Source organism: Mizuhopecten yessoensis, unplaced genomic scaffold (genome assembly GCF_002113885.1).
Source record: "Mizuhopecten yessoensis strain PY_sf001 unplaced genomic scaffold, ASM211388v2 scaffold10343, whole genome shotgun sequence".
Classification (NCBI taxonomy): domain Eukaryota; kingdom Metazoa; phylum Mollusca; class Bivalvia; order Pectinida; family Pectinidae; genus Mizuhopecten; species Mizuhopecten yessoensis.
In genome coordinates this window covers 179,781-199,612 of record NW_018408499.1, presented here as the reverse complement: position 1 = coordinate 199,612, position 19,832 = coordinate 179,781, and the positions used below count along the sequence as shown (strand labels likewise).

Below are 19,832 nucleotides of genomic sequence, written 5' to 3'. Positions count from 1 at the left end.
AAAATGCAAATTGCATGAAATGAATAGGCATATCTGTTCATTTTGGACTTAAAATAACATTAAATTAGCTCTTTCAGTGGTTTTATTGAAGTTGTTCCAGTTTATTGCGTGAAAGCAAGTTTGATAATGGGAAAGTTAAAGTTGAAAGATCTATGCATTTACCTCATCTTAATCATGTAGAGCATCTGAAAATTGCTTCATTGAGATGAAGTAGTCTTTTCTATCGTAAATTGCAACGAAATCCATTGATCTTCAACTTTAGTAATTCAATATTCATTTCAATGCAGTGATTCCGATACATCTTTTGGAAAAGTCATATTGTACGTTAGTTGTATATATTTTTTTTCAATATTTTTCACAAGCGTTGGATATCGCTGACATTTCAAAAATTGGTCACTATTAAATAGGAGTGGTTTTTATTTGTTATTGAGCTATTTAAAGGGAGATTCACCCTATCGCGAAGGTAGAAGGCAATCGTAATCTATTTACATGAGTATAAAAAACGAAGAAACGTACTTTGATGTTTAGCTCAGTGGTAACTCAGTGGACTAACTGTTAACCTGAATAAGGCTACGACAAAAGGAGCGAAAGGAGTATCTTTTTCACGTTGGTGATTCTGATTTTTAAGGGTATGAATGACTAAGATGAAACATTATTTGCACGAAAATGGAAAAAGATGACCAATCAACCTCACAAGGTAGGCTAGGTATCACAAGGAGATTAATTGCAGTTTTATTTCCTAATAACACAAACAAGGGTGAAAGAATGTAAATTTATCATATTTGATCCTTTTCATAGTTTCAGAAAACTCACTTGTTCACCAAGTGCACATGATGAAGGTATGTGTTGCTGTAGCATGTTGCGCCATAAAGCCAAAGAACACACCCGTCCGGACCTTCACGGAGGCTCTCGGTACTGCATTCCACAACGCTAACCGGCAACTTCAGAACAAGCAAACGTCGTTGGAGGCAGAACTCCTCCACCTGCGTCAACAGATCGCTATGGGTTCTATGTCTTCACAGGAAAAGAGCCATGCCCAGCAGGACGTGTCACAAGGTAAGGCAAAGCATCGACTGGTCTACCACAATGCCATTGTATTTGGACATATCACGGACTGATTCCATAGTTTTTTCATCAGCACTATCGTAAGTTTAACTAGTTATAATTACCATTATGTTAGATTTCGGTTTATGTCGGTCAAAAGCTCTATAGAGCTTATGTTATTTGTTTCAAAATGCCCACCCACTTTAAAAAACTTATCTTAAGTATTTTTGTGTAACAAATATGTTTAAATGTTTTTGAAAATGATTATATCTTGTTTTTTATTTTGTTCTCAGCTGATGTTGAAGTTTTGTTACCTACCCCACCATCGTCTGGCACAGAGATGCATGATGTGACCTTAGTGGAGAGGAGAGACTTTGACTCTCTCCATAGAAACACACAGTTCCTTCAAAGTGTCATAAACTTACAACAGGTCACAAGGCAAGCATCAGAATTAGAGCGACTCAATGTTGGAGATAAAATTGCCACAAATTCAGAGAAAGATTATTCATCTCTGGAAGTAAAATTGAAATCGATGACTAATTTAAATCACACAACTATTGTCCAAAGCTTACAGACAATAAAAAGATGTATACAGGATAAGACATTCATGGTGTCTGTAAAGTCCCTACAGCGTTGTATACAGTGTATAGTACAACTGATGGACCGGTTACCTGACCTCGCATCCAACATACCTATCGTCTCCCTCATCAAGGACATAGTTAAAAGTCTGGTGGAGGACATACTCAACATCCAGGAGGATTCTTCCCATACACAGGTACGGGCATTAATGGTTTGAGTTTTAAAAGCGAGTCATAAGAACGGACCAAATACAGACAAAAATTTAATTGCAGTAGAGTAGATGATTTCCATTATGTATAAATACTTTCTCATTTGGAAAACGACATATGCATCAAGACTAGAATTTAGATACCTTTTCCATGTCTTTTTGATGTTCACTTTTCCCCCTATACAGTACATGTACTTATTTTGGAAAAAAATCATATCCTTTCAGCGAAATAGTAGACAGCAAAGTATAGATCTGGTTCTTGAGTTCTCAAAACCACCAGTAACAAGAATTTCTCAGGAAGTTATGATGGAGGAAATCCAAAGATTTTCACAGCATTTACAGGATGTTTGTGTCAATGGCAAATCGTTGCAGGTATCCTGGTTCGAAAACATCATATTTGTCATCCAGCTCCTGCAGACTGTGTTGGATGAATACTACAGTAGCCATGTGACCAAAGACCGTGCCATGTTACAGGGACTGAAGGACAAATTAGAGGACTCACTTCTACACGTGACACACACATTCCCACTGTACGCACACTCCATATGGAACATATGTGGACAGCTAGAACTGCAGCTATGGAAAACAACTAGTGTTTAAAATGGTACTGCTAAGGGACACAAGGACATTCTGTTGAAAATGTACTCTACCCCCAAGTGACAAATTGTTTTAAAGGGACAAAAAGTTCCTCTCATAGGACAAAAGATGTTTAACCTTTGGACAAAAAAGCTATTCCAATGGGATGATTTGGCAATACTTAATAGGACACAAAGGCGAATTGATATCTTATGAATTAGAGACTATCAATATTTGTACATAAATGCATGTAAATATTATGTGATGTTGAATTTTCTATAATGTCATCAGCACAAGTAAAATATTGATTAAGAGTCGATCACTTTGTGTTGTACGCAGAGTAATAAAATTGAGGCCAGGCTTGAGGTTTTGCTGAGTGATGACCTTCAAAAATCTTATCCTAGACTGTTATGTTTAATTGGCCTTTCACAAAACTGCTTTGTGTACATAGACTTCTGCTAAGTAGCTACATAAACGTCCGTGTTCTTTGTCTTCACGTTTTGTGAAATGGGTCTAATATTATAATGACACTTCTGTCTAGTACCATCTGACAAAACAATTATTTTGTACAGCATTTCAAGTAAAAATGTGATAAATATGGAACATAACTCATACTTATATTTCAATATCTTTATTTTCTCAATGAAAGAAGTCAGTGAAAATTATAATAATTGTATAAAAACATATCACATTTATAGAAATGAATGGTAATGTAACAACTAGTGGTAATCACCTGCATAATGCCTGGCATCAGAATTACAAACCTGTCCGTACTGGAGTGAAGAGCTCAGTGATAACTACACTTGGACACAAACCTGTCCTTACTGGAGTGAAGAGCTCAGTGATAACTACACTTGGACACAAACCTGTCCGTACTGGAATGGAAGAGCTCAGTGATAACTACACTTGGACAACACAGTACTTTTTCTTGTGGGAAGTAAATAAGAATCAGATTCGCTTTAATCAAATTTAATAGCAAATACAACATTTTCATTAATCAGAAACAAGGAAAAAGATTATTTTTAAATTGTTGTGGAAACTACTGGCTCCACCTGCATAAGAATATAAAATCAAATTGTCTTCCAACTTTTGTTCTTGAACGAATTATATAAAAATTATAAAGGTGATTATATAAAACATAATTTCAAACCATTTTTCAAACATGTTATAAAACTGAAAAAAGCTTAATTGTATCAATGTCAGAGTGTACATACACCAATTTTGTCATCCTGGTTCTATTTACTGTGAAGACAAACAAACACAACCTCTTTTTGAAAGATATTGATCAATAACAAGGAGCGGCTGCAATTATCACTTGGCTTAACGTTAGCCACAAGGGAGACAACTATTTGTGGATTAAGAAATCTGCTCTTCTGAATTTCGAGATGATAGTAACAAAGCGAATAAAATATGTAAAAACAACGACACAACATGTCCTACTCTCATGTACAGCAATCATAACAATAAACTACATTTACAGCAAGAGGCCCAAGGGCCTTAGCGGTCACCTGAGTTATATCATAGGTACTGGTAGCTTTATTTTATTGTTTAGATGTGATGAGGAAATCAGAATGTAAACTAAGTGAAATACAATACTTGTCATATCATCAAAGGATAAGAATTTGAAAATATTGGTAAATGTTCCCTTTGGGGCCCCGCCCTAGCCCCTGGGGATGGGGCAGGAATCCCAATTTTCCAAAGTAATACTCTCATTCACCAAAGATGATTCTGACTAAGTTTGAGTAATTTTCTGCTGAAAATGGATAAAATATATACCCAAAAGTGTTATTTCCCTATATAAACTATAGTAAACTTTACCCCCTCCCCAAGGGAGAACGGATAGCTCGGGGGTCCTGAAATTTACAATTTAAATAAAGCCCCTGATGATCTTTCCATCCATGCAGAGAAAATGACTGTAATACCTCTGAGTCTGGAGAAGAAGATTTTTGAAATATTGGTTAATTTTCCCTTTTGGGCCCCGCCCTGGCCCCTAGGGTTGGGGTAGGAATCCCAATTTTACAATTTAAAACCATCTTCCTCCTCCAAGGATGATTCTGACCAAGTAAAAATAATTTCCAACAGAAAATTGTCAAAATATACCCAAAAGTGTTGTTTCCCTATATAAACTATAGTAAACTTTACCCCCTCCCCAAGGGAGAACGGATAGCTCAGGGGTCCTGAAATTTACAATTTAAATAAAGCCCCTGATGATCTTTCCATCTATGCAGAGAAAATGACTGTAAAACCTCTGAGTCTGGAGAAGAAGATTTTTGAAATATTGGTTTATTTGCCCTGGCCCCTAGGGTTGGGGTAGGAATCCCAATTTTACAATTTGGTATCCTCATCTACCAAGGATGATTCTTACCAAGTTTGAAAAAATTCCATCCACTGGTTCTTGAGAAGAAATTGATTATGTAAAAGTTTACGCACGACGGACGACGGAAAGTGATTGGAATAGGTCACTTGAGCAAAGCTCAGGTGACCTAAAAACATCACAGAAACAAACTTCATTTACAGAAACGACAAAGAAGCCTTGCCTATAAACTACACTTACAGAAAACAACACAGAAACACGGGTCTATAAACTACATTTACAGAAAACAACACAGAAACATGGGCCCATAAACTTTGCTCTATACATCAAGAAAAAAAACCCATTGGTTACAATATTCGACTTAAAAACACACTGCATTTACAGACATACAAGGGACATTTTAGTTCTATATGAAGTTAAGTATTTTTTAATTGCATAATATTTTACATATCTGTTGGCGGACTGGAAATCAAATGTGTCCTTTGTTCTATTGCTACAGATGATCAGAAATGATTGTTTTATATACGTGAGATATGCGTTACATTTTTACATACAAGTGAGATAATAATATTTTCAGTATACATTTGATACTAAGAACACATGTTTAAACACTCTTGGAACATATGATATAAACTGAAAACATGTTCACTATATATCACTAAATTTTCCTTCATAATTATTGAATTTTCATTAAAAACTATTTTAAGACGATCAGAAATTGGTTTCCTGTTATGTGTCTGTAAAAAATTTAACAACAAACTTGAGTTCTAATCTACTATCATCACAAAATTTGCAAAAACAAATCTTTTACCCAATTTGAGTGATTTCTAGTTGGCGAAGAAGCCCACTTTATATTTTGTTTAGGATGAGGTACAATAATCAGGTAGAGTATAGTAGGTACATTATCACCCAGCAGCCTGGTTCTGTTCCTCACTGGTATTTTATATAGCTAGTCTACATTGGTGAACACAAAGTTGTCTGGTGCATACCTAGCACTGTTGGACTAATGGAATCGATACTTTCTAGCCGGTTTGAGATTCACATAAGTTTTCTTCATATCTTCATCTTCATCCTTCTTGACTTCAGTGAATTTTTCACCTTTAGTCGTAACAATTTTGTTCTCTAGGTATCGTACCATCTTCTTTGATTCCTGAAACAGATCGATACATGTTTATTCAAACACACAATTATGTTGAAAATGAAGAATTGAAAGGAAATTGTAACGAGGAGATTTGATTTCAATTATGGTATTGCTTACAGATGACAAAACTGACAGGGTGGGAATAAATTTGCACTTACAGTTTTTGGTGCAAGAGGGTTGAAGGTTTTCTTGTGCTCATCAGCGTCAACATAGGAGTACCTGCAATAGATAGAGACATATGGGTTCTTATCCTACAAAAAACAGTTACAGCACTTCATCAAACACAAATAATTCTATTTTATTGCGTAACAAACTTTCTAACAAGTGATGGGGACATTCCTGCCTGTACAATAAATATATTTCGTAATTTCAATCATCAAACCTATGAAACTTAATTAACTGTTACTTAATACCTGGCTATCAGAGTCTTTTTGAGATCCTTATCATCAAGTACTGATACTTTTGTCTTCTTCCTCATCTTTTCAGCCACCTAAAACATATAAATATACTTGAAGATATGCATGCTGTATAGTCAAGGTCTACATAAGTCTGCCTTGAGTCAGCTGTATAGCACATAGTCCCCTGTATGTCTGTCCTGTGTCAGCTGTACAGCCCCCTGTATGTCTGTCCTGTGTCAGCTGTATAGCCCCTTGTATGTCTGTCCTGTGTCAGTTAGATAGCCCTTTGTGTCTGTCTTGTGTCAGCTGTATACCCCCTGTATGTATGTCCTTAATCCGAATTATTCTGATGTTTTATCGACTGTTTTCATATCGGTCTGTCGTCGATTAACGTCAGAACTCCAGCCCTCTATAATATGCGGGAAATATGCGACCCGCGCCCGGAGCGCACTTCAAACTGATATTTTAGAAACAAATCGTCACTTTCACACACATGTCACACATGGATCGAAAGATCTATTCTTTATGCACTAGGTGGTATCAATAACATGTTTCAAAGATCATTACAAAAAGTATTTTCCAACGTTTTTTATACTAACCCATGTTTTTAATGGAAATTAGGCCATGAGCAATGTCACATGACTTGACGAGATCTCGCGTTACCGAAGGTATTTCCCAACGTTATGACGTAGGCTGGCGAGATTTTTTGTCACGTGGCATTAGAAGGCGGGGCTATCAAAAAACTCGAGTAAAGCAGAGTAAGTTTGAAGAAATATGTTTTTAGTGATTGTATTGGTTGTTTGAGGCATATTATGTATGTTCATCTTGTCCATAAAGAATAGATCTTTCGATTCATGTGCGACATGTGTGTGAAAGTGACGATTTGTTTCTAAAATATCAGTTTGAAGTGTGCTCCAGGGGCGGGGCGCATATTTCCCGCATACCATAGATGACCGGAGTTCTGACGTTGATCGACGAGCGGACCGATATGAAAAAAGTCGATAAACCGTCAGAATAATTCGGACTAGTCTGTCCTGTGTCAGCTATATACCCCCCAGTATGTCTGTACTGTGTAAGCTTTATACCCCCTGTGTGTCTGCCCAGTGTCAGCTATATACCTCCTGTATGTCTGTCCAGTGTCAGCTATATACCTCCTGTATGTCTGTTCTGTGTCAGCTGTATTGCCCCTGTGTGTCTGTCATGTGTCAGCTTATACCCCATGTGTGTCAGCTGTATACCTCCTGTAGGTCTGTTCTGTGTCAGCTGTATACCCCCCTTTGTGTCTGTCCTGTGTCAGCTATATACCCCCTGTGTCTGTCCTGTGTCAGCTGTATGCCCCCTGTATGTCTGTCCTGTGTCAGATGTATACCCCCTGTTATCTGTCCTGTGTCAGCTATATACCCCCTGTATGTCTGGCATTTGTCAGCTGTATACCCACCTTTGTGTCTGTCCTGTGTCAGCTATATACCCCCTGTGTCTGTCCTGTGTCAGCTGGATACCCCCTGTATGTATGTCCTGTGTCAGCTATATACCCCCTGTATGTCTGTCATGTGCCAGATATATACCCCCCTGTGCATCTGTCCTGTGTCAGTTGTATATCCCCTTGTATGTGTCTTGTGTCAGCTGTATATCCCCTGTAAGTCTGTCCTGTTAAGGCTGTATAGCCCCCTTGTATGTCTGTCATATGTAAGCTGTTTACCCTACTGTATGTCTGTCCTGTGTAAGCTGTACAGCCACCGGAGTCTGTCCTGTGTCGGCTAATACCCCCTGTGTGTTTGTCCTGTTTCAGCTGTACAGCCCTCTGTGTGTCTATCCTGTGTCAGCTGTACAGCCCTCTGTGTGTCTGTCCTGTGTCAGCTGTACAGCCCCCTGTGTGTCTGTCCTGTGTCAGCTGTACAGTCCCCTGTATGTCTATCCTGTGTCAGCTGTACAGCCCTCTGTGTGTCTGTCCTGTGTCAGCTGTACAGCCCCCTGTGTGTATGGCCTGTGTCATTTGTACAGCTCCCTGTGTGTCTGTTCTGTGTCAGCTGTAAAGACCCCTGTGTGTCTGTTCTGTGTCAGCTGTACAGCCCCCTGTGTGTATGGCCTGTGTCATTTGTACAGCTCCCTGTGTGTCTGTTCTGTGTCAGCTGTACAGCCCCCTGTGTGTCTGTCCTGTGTCAGCTGTACAGCCCCCTGTATGTCTGTCCTGTGTCGGCTGTATAGCCCCCTGTATATCTGTTGTGTCGGCTGAACAGCCCCCCTGGATGTCTCTTGTGTCGGCTGTATAGCCCCCTGTATATCTGTTGTGTCGGCTGAACAGCCCCCCTGGATGTCTCTTGTGTCGGCTGTATAGCCCCCTGTATATCTGTTGTGTCGGCTGAACAGCCCCCCTGGATGTCTCTTGTGTTGGCTGTATAGCCCCCTGTGTGTCTGTCCTGTGTCAGCTGTACAGTCCCCTGTATGTCTATCCTGTGTCAGCTGTTCAGCCCTCTGTGTGTCTGTCCTGTGTCGGCTGTACAGCCCCCTGTATGTCCTACCTGTGTCAGCTGTACAGCCCCTGTATGTCTGTCCTGTGTCAGCTGTACAGCCCCCTGTGTGTCTGCCCTGTGTCAGTTGTACAGCTCCCTGTATTTCTGTTCTGTGTCAGCTGTACAGACCCCTGTATGTCTGTCCTGTGTCAGCTGTACAGCCCCTGTGTGTCTGTTCTGTGTCATTTGTACAGCCCTCTGTGTGTCTGTCCTGTGTCAGCTCCCTGTATGTCTGTCCTGTGTCGGCTGTATAGCCCCCTGTATATCTGTTGTGTCGGCTGAACAGCCCCCCTGGATGTCTCTTGTGTTGGCTGTATAGCCCCCTGTGTGTCTGTCCTGTGTCAGCTGTACAGCCCCCTGTATGTCTGTCCTGTGTCGGCTGTATAGCCCCCTGTATATCTGTTGTGTCGGCTGAACAGCCCCCCTGGATGTCTCTTGTGTTGGCTGTATAGCCCCCTGTGTGTCTGTCCTGTGTCAGCTGTACAGCCCCCTGTATGTCTGTCCTGTGTCGGCTGTATAGCCCCCTGTATATCTGTTGTGTCGGCTGAACAGCCCCCCTGGATGTCTCTTGTGTTGGCTGTATAGCCCCCTGTGTGTCTGTCCTGTGTCAGCTGTACAGCCCCCTGTATGTCTGTCCTGTGTCGGCTGTATAGCCCCCTGTATATCTGTTGTGTCGGCTGAACAGCCCCCCTGGATGTCTCTTGTGTCGGCTGTATAGCCCCCTGTATATCTGTTGAGTATTATGTGTATTGGCCCTTTTGTACTTGTATTTTTTTTGTACTTCTAACCTCTGTGATACTCTCCTCAGTCTCCTGTCTGTCCAAAATCAGCTGTATGGCATTTTCCATGTCTCCACTGGCAAGTCCAAGGCAGTGAGTCACCTCCATCGTGCAAGCTGCTGGAAACATTTCCTTTAACATTTTGATTTCATCACACTCCTTCTCTGCCTTTTCCTCTCTGTTGTTTTCCTGTCAGAGATAAAATATTCAGCGATTCACTCTAAATTGTAATAATACATCTGTAACAATTTATATGAAAACAGCATTTTTTTACAGTACATTTTTTGAAGCGTAATTCAAACACAAAGCCATTGTTCATAAGTCAGTGATAAAGGTCAGGTAAACAAAACAAAGGCCAACGTGGCTAGTCTGTATTTTAAGTTGAGCTAAGGATAGCTACACTTGTCCAGAACATGCAGTGTATACATGTAAGTTTTAAGTATTTGTTTTATTACTTGTACCTTGTGTTGCCTGTACATACCTGATTCTTGTTAAGTAACCTGTACATTGTTGATACTTGTTATGTTACCTGTACATTGTCGATACTTGTTATGTTACTGTTGATACTTGTTATGTTACTTGTACATTGTTGATACTTGGTATGTTACCTGTACATTTTTGATACTTGTTATGTGACCGGTACAATTTTGATATATATACTTGGAATGGTACCTGTACATTGTTGAGACTTGTTATGTTACCTGTACATATACTTGTTATGTAACATGTACATAGTTGATACTTGTTATGTTGCCTGTACATTGTTGATAGATATATATACTTGTTATGTTACCTGTACATTGTTGATACTTGTTATGTGACTGGTACAATGTTGATATATATACTTGTTATGTAACCTGTACATAGTTGATACTTGTTATGTTACCTGTACATTGTTGATACTTGTTATGTTACCTGGACATTGTTGATACTTGTTATGCTACCTGTACATTGTCGATACTAGTTATGTTACCTGTACATTGTTTATACTTGTTATGTTACCTGTTCATTGTTGATACTTGTTATGTCACCTGTACATTGTTGATACTTGTTTTGTTACCTGTACATTGTTGATACTTGTTATGTTACCTGTACATTGTCGATACTTGTTATGTTACCTCTACAATGTTGATACTTGTTATGTTTTGTTCATTGTTGATACTTGTTATGTTACCTGTAAATAGTTGATACTTGTTATGTTCCTGTACAATGTTGATATATATACTTGTTCTGTTACCTGTAAATAGTTGATACTTGTTATGTGATCTGTACATTGTTGATACTTGTTATGTTACCTGTAAATAGTTGATACTTGTTATGTGACCTGTAAATAGTTGATACTTGTTATGTTACCTGTACATTGTTGATACTTGTTATGTTACCTGTATATTGTTGATACTTGTTATGTTTTGTTCATTGTTGATACTTGTTATGTTACCTGTACATTGTTGATACTTGTTATGTTACCTGTAAATAGTTGATACTTGTTATGTTACCTGTACAATGTTGATATATATACTTGTAATGTTACCTGTACATTGTTGATACTTGTTATGTTACCTGTACATTGTTGATACTTGTTATGTTACCTGTACATTGTTGATACTTGTTATGTTACCTGTACATTGTTGATACTTGTTATGTTACCTGTACATTGTTGATACTTGTTATGTTACCTGTACATTGTTGATACTTGTTATGTTACCTGTACATTGTTGATACTTGTTATGTTACCTGTACATTGTTGATACTTGTTATGTTACCTGTACATTGTTGATACTTGTTATGTTACCTGTACATTGTTGATACTTGTTATGTTTTGTTCGTTGTTGATACTTGTTATGTTACCTGTACATTGTTGATACTTGTTATGTTACCTGTACATTGTTGATACTTGTTATGTTACCTGTACATTGTTGATACTTGTTATGTTACCTGTACATTGTTGATACTTGTTATGTTACCTGTACATTGTTGATACTTGTTATGTTACCTGTACATTGTTGATACTTGTTATGTTACCTGTACATTGTTGATACTTGTTATGTTACCTGTACATTGTTGATACTTGTTATGTTACCTGTACATTGTTGATACTTGTTATGTTTTGTTCGTTGTTGATACTTGTTATGTTACCTGTACATTGTTGATACTTGTTATGTTACCTGTACATTGTTGATACTTGTTATGTTACCTGTACATTGTTGATACTTGTTATGTTACCTGTACATTGTTGATACTTGTTATGTTACCTGTACATTGTTGATACTTGTTATGTTACCTGTACATTGTTGATACTTGTTATGTTACCTGTACATTGTTGATACTTGTTATGTTACCTGTACATTGTTGATACTTGTTATGTTACCTGTACATTGTTGATACTTGTTATGTTACCTGTACATTGTTGATACTTGTTATGTTACCTGTACATTGTTGATACTTGTTATGTTACCTGTACATTGTTGATACTTGTTATGTTACCTGTACATTGTTGATACTTGTTATGTTACCTGTACATTGTTGATACTTGTTATGTTACCTGTACATTGTTGATACTTGTTATGTTACCTGTACATTGTTGATACTTGTTATGTTACCTGTACATTGTTGATACTTGTTATGTTACCTGTACATTGTTGATACTTGTTATGTTTTGTTCGTTGTTGATACTTGTTATGTTACCTGTACATTGTTGATACTTGTTATGTTACCTGTACATTGTTGATACTTGTTATGTTACCTGTACATTGTTGATACTTGTTATGTTACCTGTACATTGTTGATACTTGTTATGTTACCTGTACATTGTTGATACTTGTTATGTTACCTGTACATTGTTGATACTTGTTATGTTACCTGTACATTGTTGATACTTGTTATGTTACCTGTACATTGTTGATACTTGTTATGTTACCTGTACATTGTTGATACTTGTTATGTTACCTGTACATTGTTGATACTTGTTATGTTACCTGTACATTGTTGATACTTGTTATGTTACCTGTACATTGTTGATACTTGTTATGTTACCTGTACATTGTTGATACTTGTTATGTTACCTGTACATTGTTGATACTTGTTATGTTACCTGTACATTGTTGATACTTGTTATGTTACCTGTACATTGTTGATACTTGTTATGTTACCTGTACATTGTTGATACTTGTTATGTTACCTGTACATTGTTGATACTTGTTATGTTACCTGTACATTGTTGATACTTGTTATGTTTTGTTCGTTGTTGATACTTGTTATGTTACCTGTACATTGTTGATACTTGTTATGTTACCTGTACATTGTTGATACTTGTTATGTTACCTGTACATTGTTGATACTTGTTATGTTACCTGTACATTGTTGATACTTGTTATGTTACCTGTACATTGTTGATACTTGTTATGTTACCTGTACATTGTTGATACTTGTTATGTTACCTGTACATTGTTGATACTTGTTATGTTACCTGTACATTGTTGATACTTGTTATGTTACCTGTACATTGTTGATACTTGTTATGTTTTGTTCGTTGTTGATACTTGTTATGTTACCTGTACATTGTTGATACTTGTTATGTTACCTGTACATTGTTGATACTTGTTATGTTACCTGTACATTGTTGATACTTGTTATGTTACCTGTACATTGTTGATACTTGTTATGTTACCTGTACATTGTTGATACTTGTTATGTTACCTGTACATTGTTGATACTTGTTATGTTACCTGTACATTGTTGATACTTGTTATGTTACCTGTACATTGTTGATACTTGTTATGTTACCTGTACATTGTTGATACTTGTTATGTTACCTGTACATTGTTGATACTTGTTATGTTACCTGTACATTGTTGATACTTGTTATGTTACCTGTACATTGTTGATACTTGTTATGTTACCTGTACATTGTTGATACTTGTTATGTTACCTGTACATTGTTGATACTTGTTATGTTACCTGTACATTGTTGATACTTGTTATGTTACCTGTACATTGTTGATACTTGTTATGTTACCTGTACATTGTTGATACTTGTTATGTTACCTGTACATTGTTGATACTTGTTATGTTACCTGTACATTGTTGATACTTGTTATGTTACCTGTACATTGTTGATACTTGTTATGTTACCTGTACATTGTTGATACTTGTTATGTTACCTGTACATTGTTGATACTTGTTATGTTACCTGTACATTGTTGATACTTGTTATGTTACCTGTACATTGTTGATACTTGTTATGTTACCTGTACATTGTTGATACTTGTTATGTTACCTGTACATTGTTGATACTTGTTATGTTACCTGTACATTGTTGATACTTGTTATGTTACCTGTACATTGTTGATACTTGTTATGTTACCTGTACATTGTTGATACTTGTTATGTTACCTGTACATTGTTGATACTTGTTATGTTACCTGTACATTGTTGATACTTGTTATGTTACCTGTACATTGTTGATACTTGTTATGTTACCTGTACATTGTTGATACTTGTTATGTTACCTGTACATTGTTGATACTTGTTATGTTACCTGTACATTGTTGATACTTGTTATGTTACCTGTACATTGTTGATACTTGTTATGTTACCTGTACATTGTTGATACTTGTTATGTTACCTGTACATTGTTGATACTTGTTATGTTTTGTTCGTTGTTGATACTTGTTATGTTACCTGTACATTGTTGATACTTGTTATGTTACCTGTACATTGTTGATACTTGTTATGTTACCTGTACATTGTTGATACTTGTTATGTTACCTGTACATTGTTGATACTTGTTATGTTACCTGTACATTGTTGATACTTGTTATGTTACCTGTACATTGTTGATACTTGTTATGTTACCTGTACATTGTTGATACTTGTTATGTTACCTGTACATTGTTGATACTTGTTATGTTACCTGTACATTGTTGATACTTGTTATGTTACCTGTACATTGTTGATACTTGTTATGTTTTGTTCGTTGTTGATACTTGTTATGTTACCTGTACATTGTTGATACTTGTTATGTTACCTGTACATTGTTGATACTTGTTATGTTACCTGTACATTGTTGATACTTGTTATGTTACCTATACATTGTTGATACTTGTTATGTTACCTATACATTGTTGATACTTGTTATGTTACCTATACATTGATGATACTTGTTATGTTACCTGTACAATGTTGATACTTGTTATGCTACCAGTATAATGTTGATACTTGTTATGTTACCAGTATAATGTTGATACTTGTTATGTTACCTGTACACAGTTTGCATTCTGAAAGTCACTGGTTGACACAGATATGGCTTCGAGGAGGTCATCGCTGAGGGAGGTCTGTCTCTGTCTGGTCAACACATTGTCTGCATTAAAAGTCATTGACATAGAATTATAACCAGTCTTACAGACATACAGTATAACAGGTCTTACTGACATACAGTATAACCAGTCTTACTGACATACAATATAACAGGTCTTACTGACATACAGTATCACCAGTCTAACTGACATACAGTATAACAGGTCTTACTGACATACGGTATCACCAGTCTAACTGACATACAGTAAAACAGGTCTTACTGACATACAGTATAACCAGTCTAACTGACATACAGTATAACAGGTCTTAGTGATATACAGTATAACCAGTCTAACTGACATACAGTATAACAGGTCTAACTGACATACAGTATAACAGGTCTTAGTGATATACCATATAACAAGTCTTACTGACATACATTATAACAAGTCTTACTGACATACATTATAACCAGTCTTACCGACATACAGTATAACAAGTCTTACTGACATACAGTATAACCAGTCTTACTGACATACATTATAACCAGTCTTACTGACTACATTATAACCAGTCTTACTAACATACAGTATAACCAGTCTTACTGACATACAGTATAACAAGTCTCTCTGACATACAGTATAACCAGTCTAACTGACATACAGTATAACAGGTCTTAGTGATATACCATATAACAAGTCTTACTGACATACATTATAACAAGTCTTACTGACATACATTATAACCAGTCTTACCGACATACAGTATAACAAGTCTTACTGACATACAGTATAACCAGTCTAACTGACATACATTATAACAAGTCTTACTGACATACAGTATAACAAGTCTCTCTGACATACATTATAACAAGGCTTACTGACATACAGTATAACCAGTCTAACTGACATACATTATAACAAGTCTTACTGACATACAGTATAACCAGTCTAACTGACATACAGTATAACAAGTCTAACTGACATACATTATAACCAGTCTTACTGACTACATTATAACCAGTCTTACTAACATACAGTATAACCAGTCTTACTGACATACAGTATAACCAGTCTTACAGACATACAGTATAACAAGTCTTACTGACATACAGTATAACCAGTCTTACTGACATACATTATAACCAGTCTTACTGACTACATTATAACCAGTCTTACTAACATACAGTATAACCAGTCTTACTGACATACAGTATAACCAGTCTTACTGACATACAATATAACAGGTCTTACTGACATACAGTATCACCAGTCTAACTGACATACAGTATAACAGGTCTTACTGACATACGGTATCACCAGTCTAACTGACATACAGTAAAACAGGTCTTACTGACATACAGTATAACCAGTCTAACTGACATACAGTATAACAGGTCTTAGTGATATACAGTATAACCAGTCTAACTGACATACAGTATAACAGGTCTAACTGACATACAGTATAACAGGTCTTAGTGATATACCATATAACAAGTCTTACTGACATACATTATAACAAGTCTTACTGACATACATTATAACCAGTCTTACTGACATACAGTATAACCAGTCTTACAGACATACATTATAACAAGTCTTACTGACATACAGTATAACCAGTCTTACTGACATACATTATAACCAGTCTTACTGACTACATTATAACCAGTCTTACTAACATACAGTATAACCAGTCTTACTGACATACAGTATAACCAGTCTTACTGACATACAATATAACAGGTCTTACTGACATACAGTATCACCAGTCTAACTGACATACAGTATAACAGGTCTTACTGACATACGGTATCACCAGTCTCTAACTGACATACATTATAACATCTTACTGACATACAGTATAACCAGTCTAACTGACATACAGTATAACAGGTCTAACTGACATACAGTATAACAGGTCTTAGTGATATACAGTATAACCAGTCTAACTGACATACAGTATAACAGGTCTAACTGACATACAGTATAACAGGTCTTAGTGATATACCATATAACAAGTCTTACTGACATACATTATAACAAGTCTTACTGACATACAGTATAACAAGTCTTACTGACATACAGTATAACAAGTCTTACTGAAATACAGTATAACAAGTCTTACTGACCTACAGAATAACAAGTCTTACTGACATACAGTATAACAAGTCTTACTGACCTACAGTATAACAAGTCTTACTGACATACAGTATAACCAGTCTTACTGACGTACATTATAACCAGTCTTACTGACTACATTATAACCAGTCTTACTAACATACAGTATAACCAGTCTTACTGACATACAGTATAACCAGTCTTACTGACATACATTATAACAAGTCTTACTGACATACAGTATAACAAGTCTTACTGAAATACAGTATAACAAGTCTTACTGACCTACAGTATAACAAGTCTTACTGACATACAGTATAACCAGTCTTACTGACATACAGTATAACAAGTCTCTCTGACATACAGTATAAACAAGTCTTACTAATATACAGTAATACAAGTCTTACTGACATACAGTATAACAAGTCTTACTGACATACAGTATAACAAGTCTTACTGACAAGGTATAAACAAGTAATGTAGTGACAAAACATACTATAGGCCTAAGAAACTTGTTCTGAAATCTGTTATGATTTGTTGCTGTAATACTGTGCCATATTTCACTGCAGTAACATGAACACTGGTGGTACCAGGTACAATGTATAATGATACTTTTATTTTTGTTATATTGGCAGTATGCATTGCTATACTTAATTTCTATAATGCTGGTGGAGTTTTTGCTACAGTTAATGTTCAACCTTAGGAAGTTTAATCCTGTTGAGATGTATTGACAGTAATTTGAATCAATGATCTGAATGAAATGATCATGAATTTAAGATAAATTGATATTAATTATCCTGTTCCCAAATGTACATATAACCATGATGAAAATTAAGAACATTCAATAAACTTCAGATAAATATAGCTAAGCTAATATCTTATCTGTTGGATACAGAAATATATCCGCTACAAACTGTACCTGTTTGTTTTCCAGAAAGATTGGAGGCAAGTTGAAACATCCATTCACAAATATCCAGACTGTAATAAAAAAAATAAAAAATTGAAAAAGTCGCCCTGTCAGCAATTCATGTTGTAATACATCTGACATTATACAATACTGGAGGCTTTTCAATAAGAAATATATGTTATAGTAATAAGTTAGATTTATCTCATCTCTCGAGATTGTACTGATCACATTATGACAAAAGACTGACACAATATATACATGTACAATACCTTGTGATTTCTCCAAACCCAGGGACATAGGCGTCCATCATCTCTATAAACTGGTCCACATCTATGTTCTCCTCAGCATCCTCCCCACTCCCAAGTTCCTCCAAAATGGTTATCACATAGTCCAGTACCACATCATCAATATCCCTACGAGTAAACAAAACATCCTCATCTCTACCAAGCTATGGAACAACTCTCATTTTACAAACTATTTTCATTGGCAGGTTCCAAATATGCCCTAATGGGCAAGCTGTGATCAGGGTTCTGATGGCAGTCAATAGGCTTAGTTATCAAGTTAAAACATTATATTTGTTATAAATATAATAATGCTGATGTTCGTTATAATAAAATATTTGTCCATTTTCATGACAGAGCTGTTTGACGAATACACTTGGAATTTCTGTTAAATTCCCTATACTAAATATCATGGTAATTTAGTGTATCTTAATAAAAAATCAACATTTAAATTAGCTCTCTGGTTTTCTATTTTTCATTTACTACATCAGTGATACCACAAGCTTGTTTATGATTTTGTGTTACTTACAGCATGCTGTAGTCTAAGCCATGCATCACTAGGAATGTATGTAGTTCATCCTGTACAACTGTTCTCCTGGTTGTAGCCATGCAAAATTAGGTTGATTTTTTCCACAGGTTAAACAAGAATATCAAATTATGATTCCACAGATCTTGCAACTGCAACATAAAAAAAAAGTCATATACGGCCATTATTTAATAAATGTATGCAATTACATACAGACGATCTTATGTTATTTGTTTTTAAAAATGCCCATGGATTTTAAATAAAATTCATCTGATCTTATTCAAGTTATTGTTTTGGTGCTGTTGACAGGGTGCTGTTGACAGGTTGAGACCTTTTTACGAAGGAAATAATATCGTCTTTTTCAGAAGGCTTATCGTTTTAATGACCATTTGTCTAATATACTTCTTATATTAAACTTTCGCAGATAGCCAAGCTTCGCGTTCATAATGTATTCACCGTGATTATTTATCGGGTTTTGTGCGTCATTCAAAAGGCTCAAGAGACAACTAATTAACGGTCGTCAAAATGTGAACTACAGTACTTTATCAGAAAAGTTATCGGTGCAATATCTAAGTCAATACCATGATTGTCTCTCATATATGCAAGTAATGCAAACAAATATTGGCAATATCGTCTCAATAACGCTATATTCGTGCAATATGTAAATAATTGCCCCTACTTTTGTTTTGCTCCAAGAGGGTTGTTTACACCGGAAGATTAACTGTACAGTGTAAATTTGAAACGAAAACACAGCTGTTCCGGATTAGAGAGTGGGCAACCCGTGAAAATAATTCAATTTGAAAAAAAGGTACGTTATAGAATATTCACCATTATTGAAATCATAAATAAAATAATTATAAAAAAAAATCATTTCTTTCTTTAAGCGTTTGGAGAATATCAAGGTAGCAAGTCACAGGGACATGAGAATTTGCTACAGCTAGACAGAGACGTATATAACAGTTTTATACGTCTCTGAGCTAGACCTAAACCACGGAATTGGATTTAAGTCCGTGCCTAAACTGAGTATTTCTTTCTCTTTTGTTTTATAAGGTTGAGAGGGGTCTTAGTAGGTTCAACATCTATCTGCCAATATCCTGGACAGAGGTCAAACTATGGAAATCCATTTATTTTCTGATAACTTGTCAATGGAATGA

At 36.1% G+C, this 19,832-nt stretch overlaps 2 protein-coding genes across 3 annotated transcripts; one reads left to right on the top strand and one right to left on the bottom strand.

Annotated features, from left to right (window-relative positions):
* The first annotated feature begins 633 nt into the window (after positions 1-633).
* LOC110460271 lies at positions 634-2,785 on the top strand. Of its 2 annotated transcripts, none has more exons than XM_021513095.1 (4): positions 634-697; positions 799-1,056; positions 1,338-1,819; positions 2,204-2,785. In XM_021513095.1, the coding sequence occupies exons 1-4, from the start codon at positions 667-669 to the stop codon at positions 2,429-2,431; spliced, it is 999 nt and encodes a 332-aa protein (XP_021368770.1). In that variant the 5' UTR covers positions 634-666; the 3' UTR covers positions 2,432-2,785. The 2 variants fall into 2 exon arrangements, with proteins under 2 accessions (XP_021368770.1, XP_021368769.1); XM_021513094.1 differs by having other exon boundaries at positions 2,057-2,785.
* Positions 2,786-5,248: 2,463 nt separating this feature from the next.
* On the bottom strand, positions 5,249-19,403 carry LOC110460268 (CUE domain-containing protein 2-like). The gene is made up of 9 exons (XM_021513091.1): positions 19,358-19,403; positions 18,682-18,830; positions 18,141-18,284; positions 17,884-17,942; positions 14,808-14,908; positions 9,559-9,738; positions 6,276-6,352; positions 6,021-6,081; positions 5,249-5,871 (listed from the first exon to the last, which is right to left on the bottom strand). The coding sequence occupies exons 2-9, from the start codon at positions 18,759-18,761 to the stop codon at positions 5,725-5,727; spliced, it is 849 nt and encodes a 282-aa protein (XP_021368766.1). The 5' UTR covers positions 18,762-18,830; positions 19,358-19,403; the 3' UTR covers positions 5,249-5,724.
* Positions 19,404-19,832: the final 429 nt, after the last annotated feature.

What these genes read in the sequence shown, in the direction of transcription:
- LOC110460268 (XM_021513091.1), bottom strand. Translation starts at nt 18,761, where the DNA reads ATGGCTACAACCAGGAGAACAGTTGTACAGGATGAACTACATACATTC. An exon ending in GGCTTAGACTACAGCATGCT is followed by an intron (nt 18,285 to 18,681) that starts GTAAGTAACACA and finishes GTTTACTCGTAG; the next exon opens with GGATATTGATGATGTGGTAC. An exon ending in ACCCTCTTGCACCAAAAACT is followed by an intron (nt 5,872 to 6,020) that starts GTAAGTGCAAAT and finishes GATCTGTTTCAG; the next exon opens with GAATCAAAGAAGATGGTACG.
- LOC110460271 (XM_021513094.1), top strand. Translation starts at nt 667, where the DNA reads ATGGAAAAAGATGACCAATCAACCTCACAAG. An exon ending in CCAGCAGGACGTGTCACAAG is followed by an intron (nt 1,057 to 1,337) that starts GTAAGGCAAAGC and finishes TTTTGTTCTCAG; the next exon opens with CTGATGTTGAAGTTTTGTTA. An exon ending in AGGATTCTTCCCATACACAG is followed by an intron (nt 1,820 to 2,056) that starts GTACGGGCATTA and finishes ATATCCTTTCAG; the next exon opens with CGAAATAGTAGACAGCAAAG.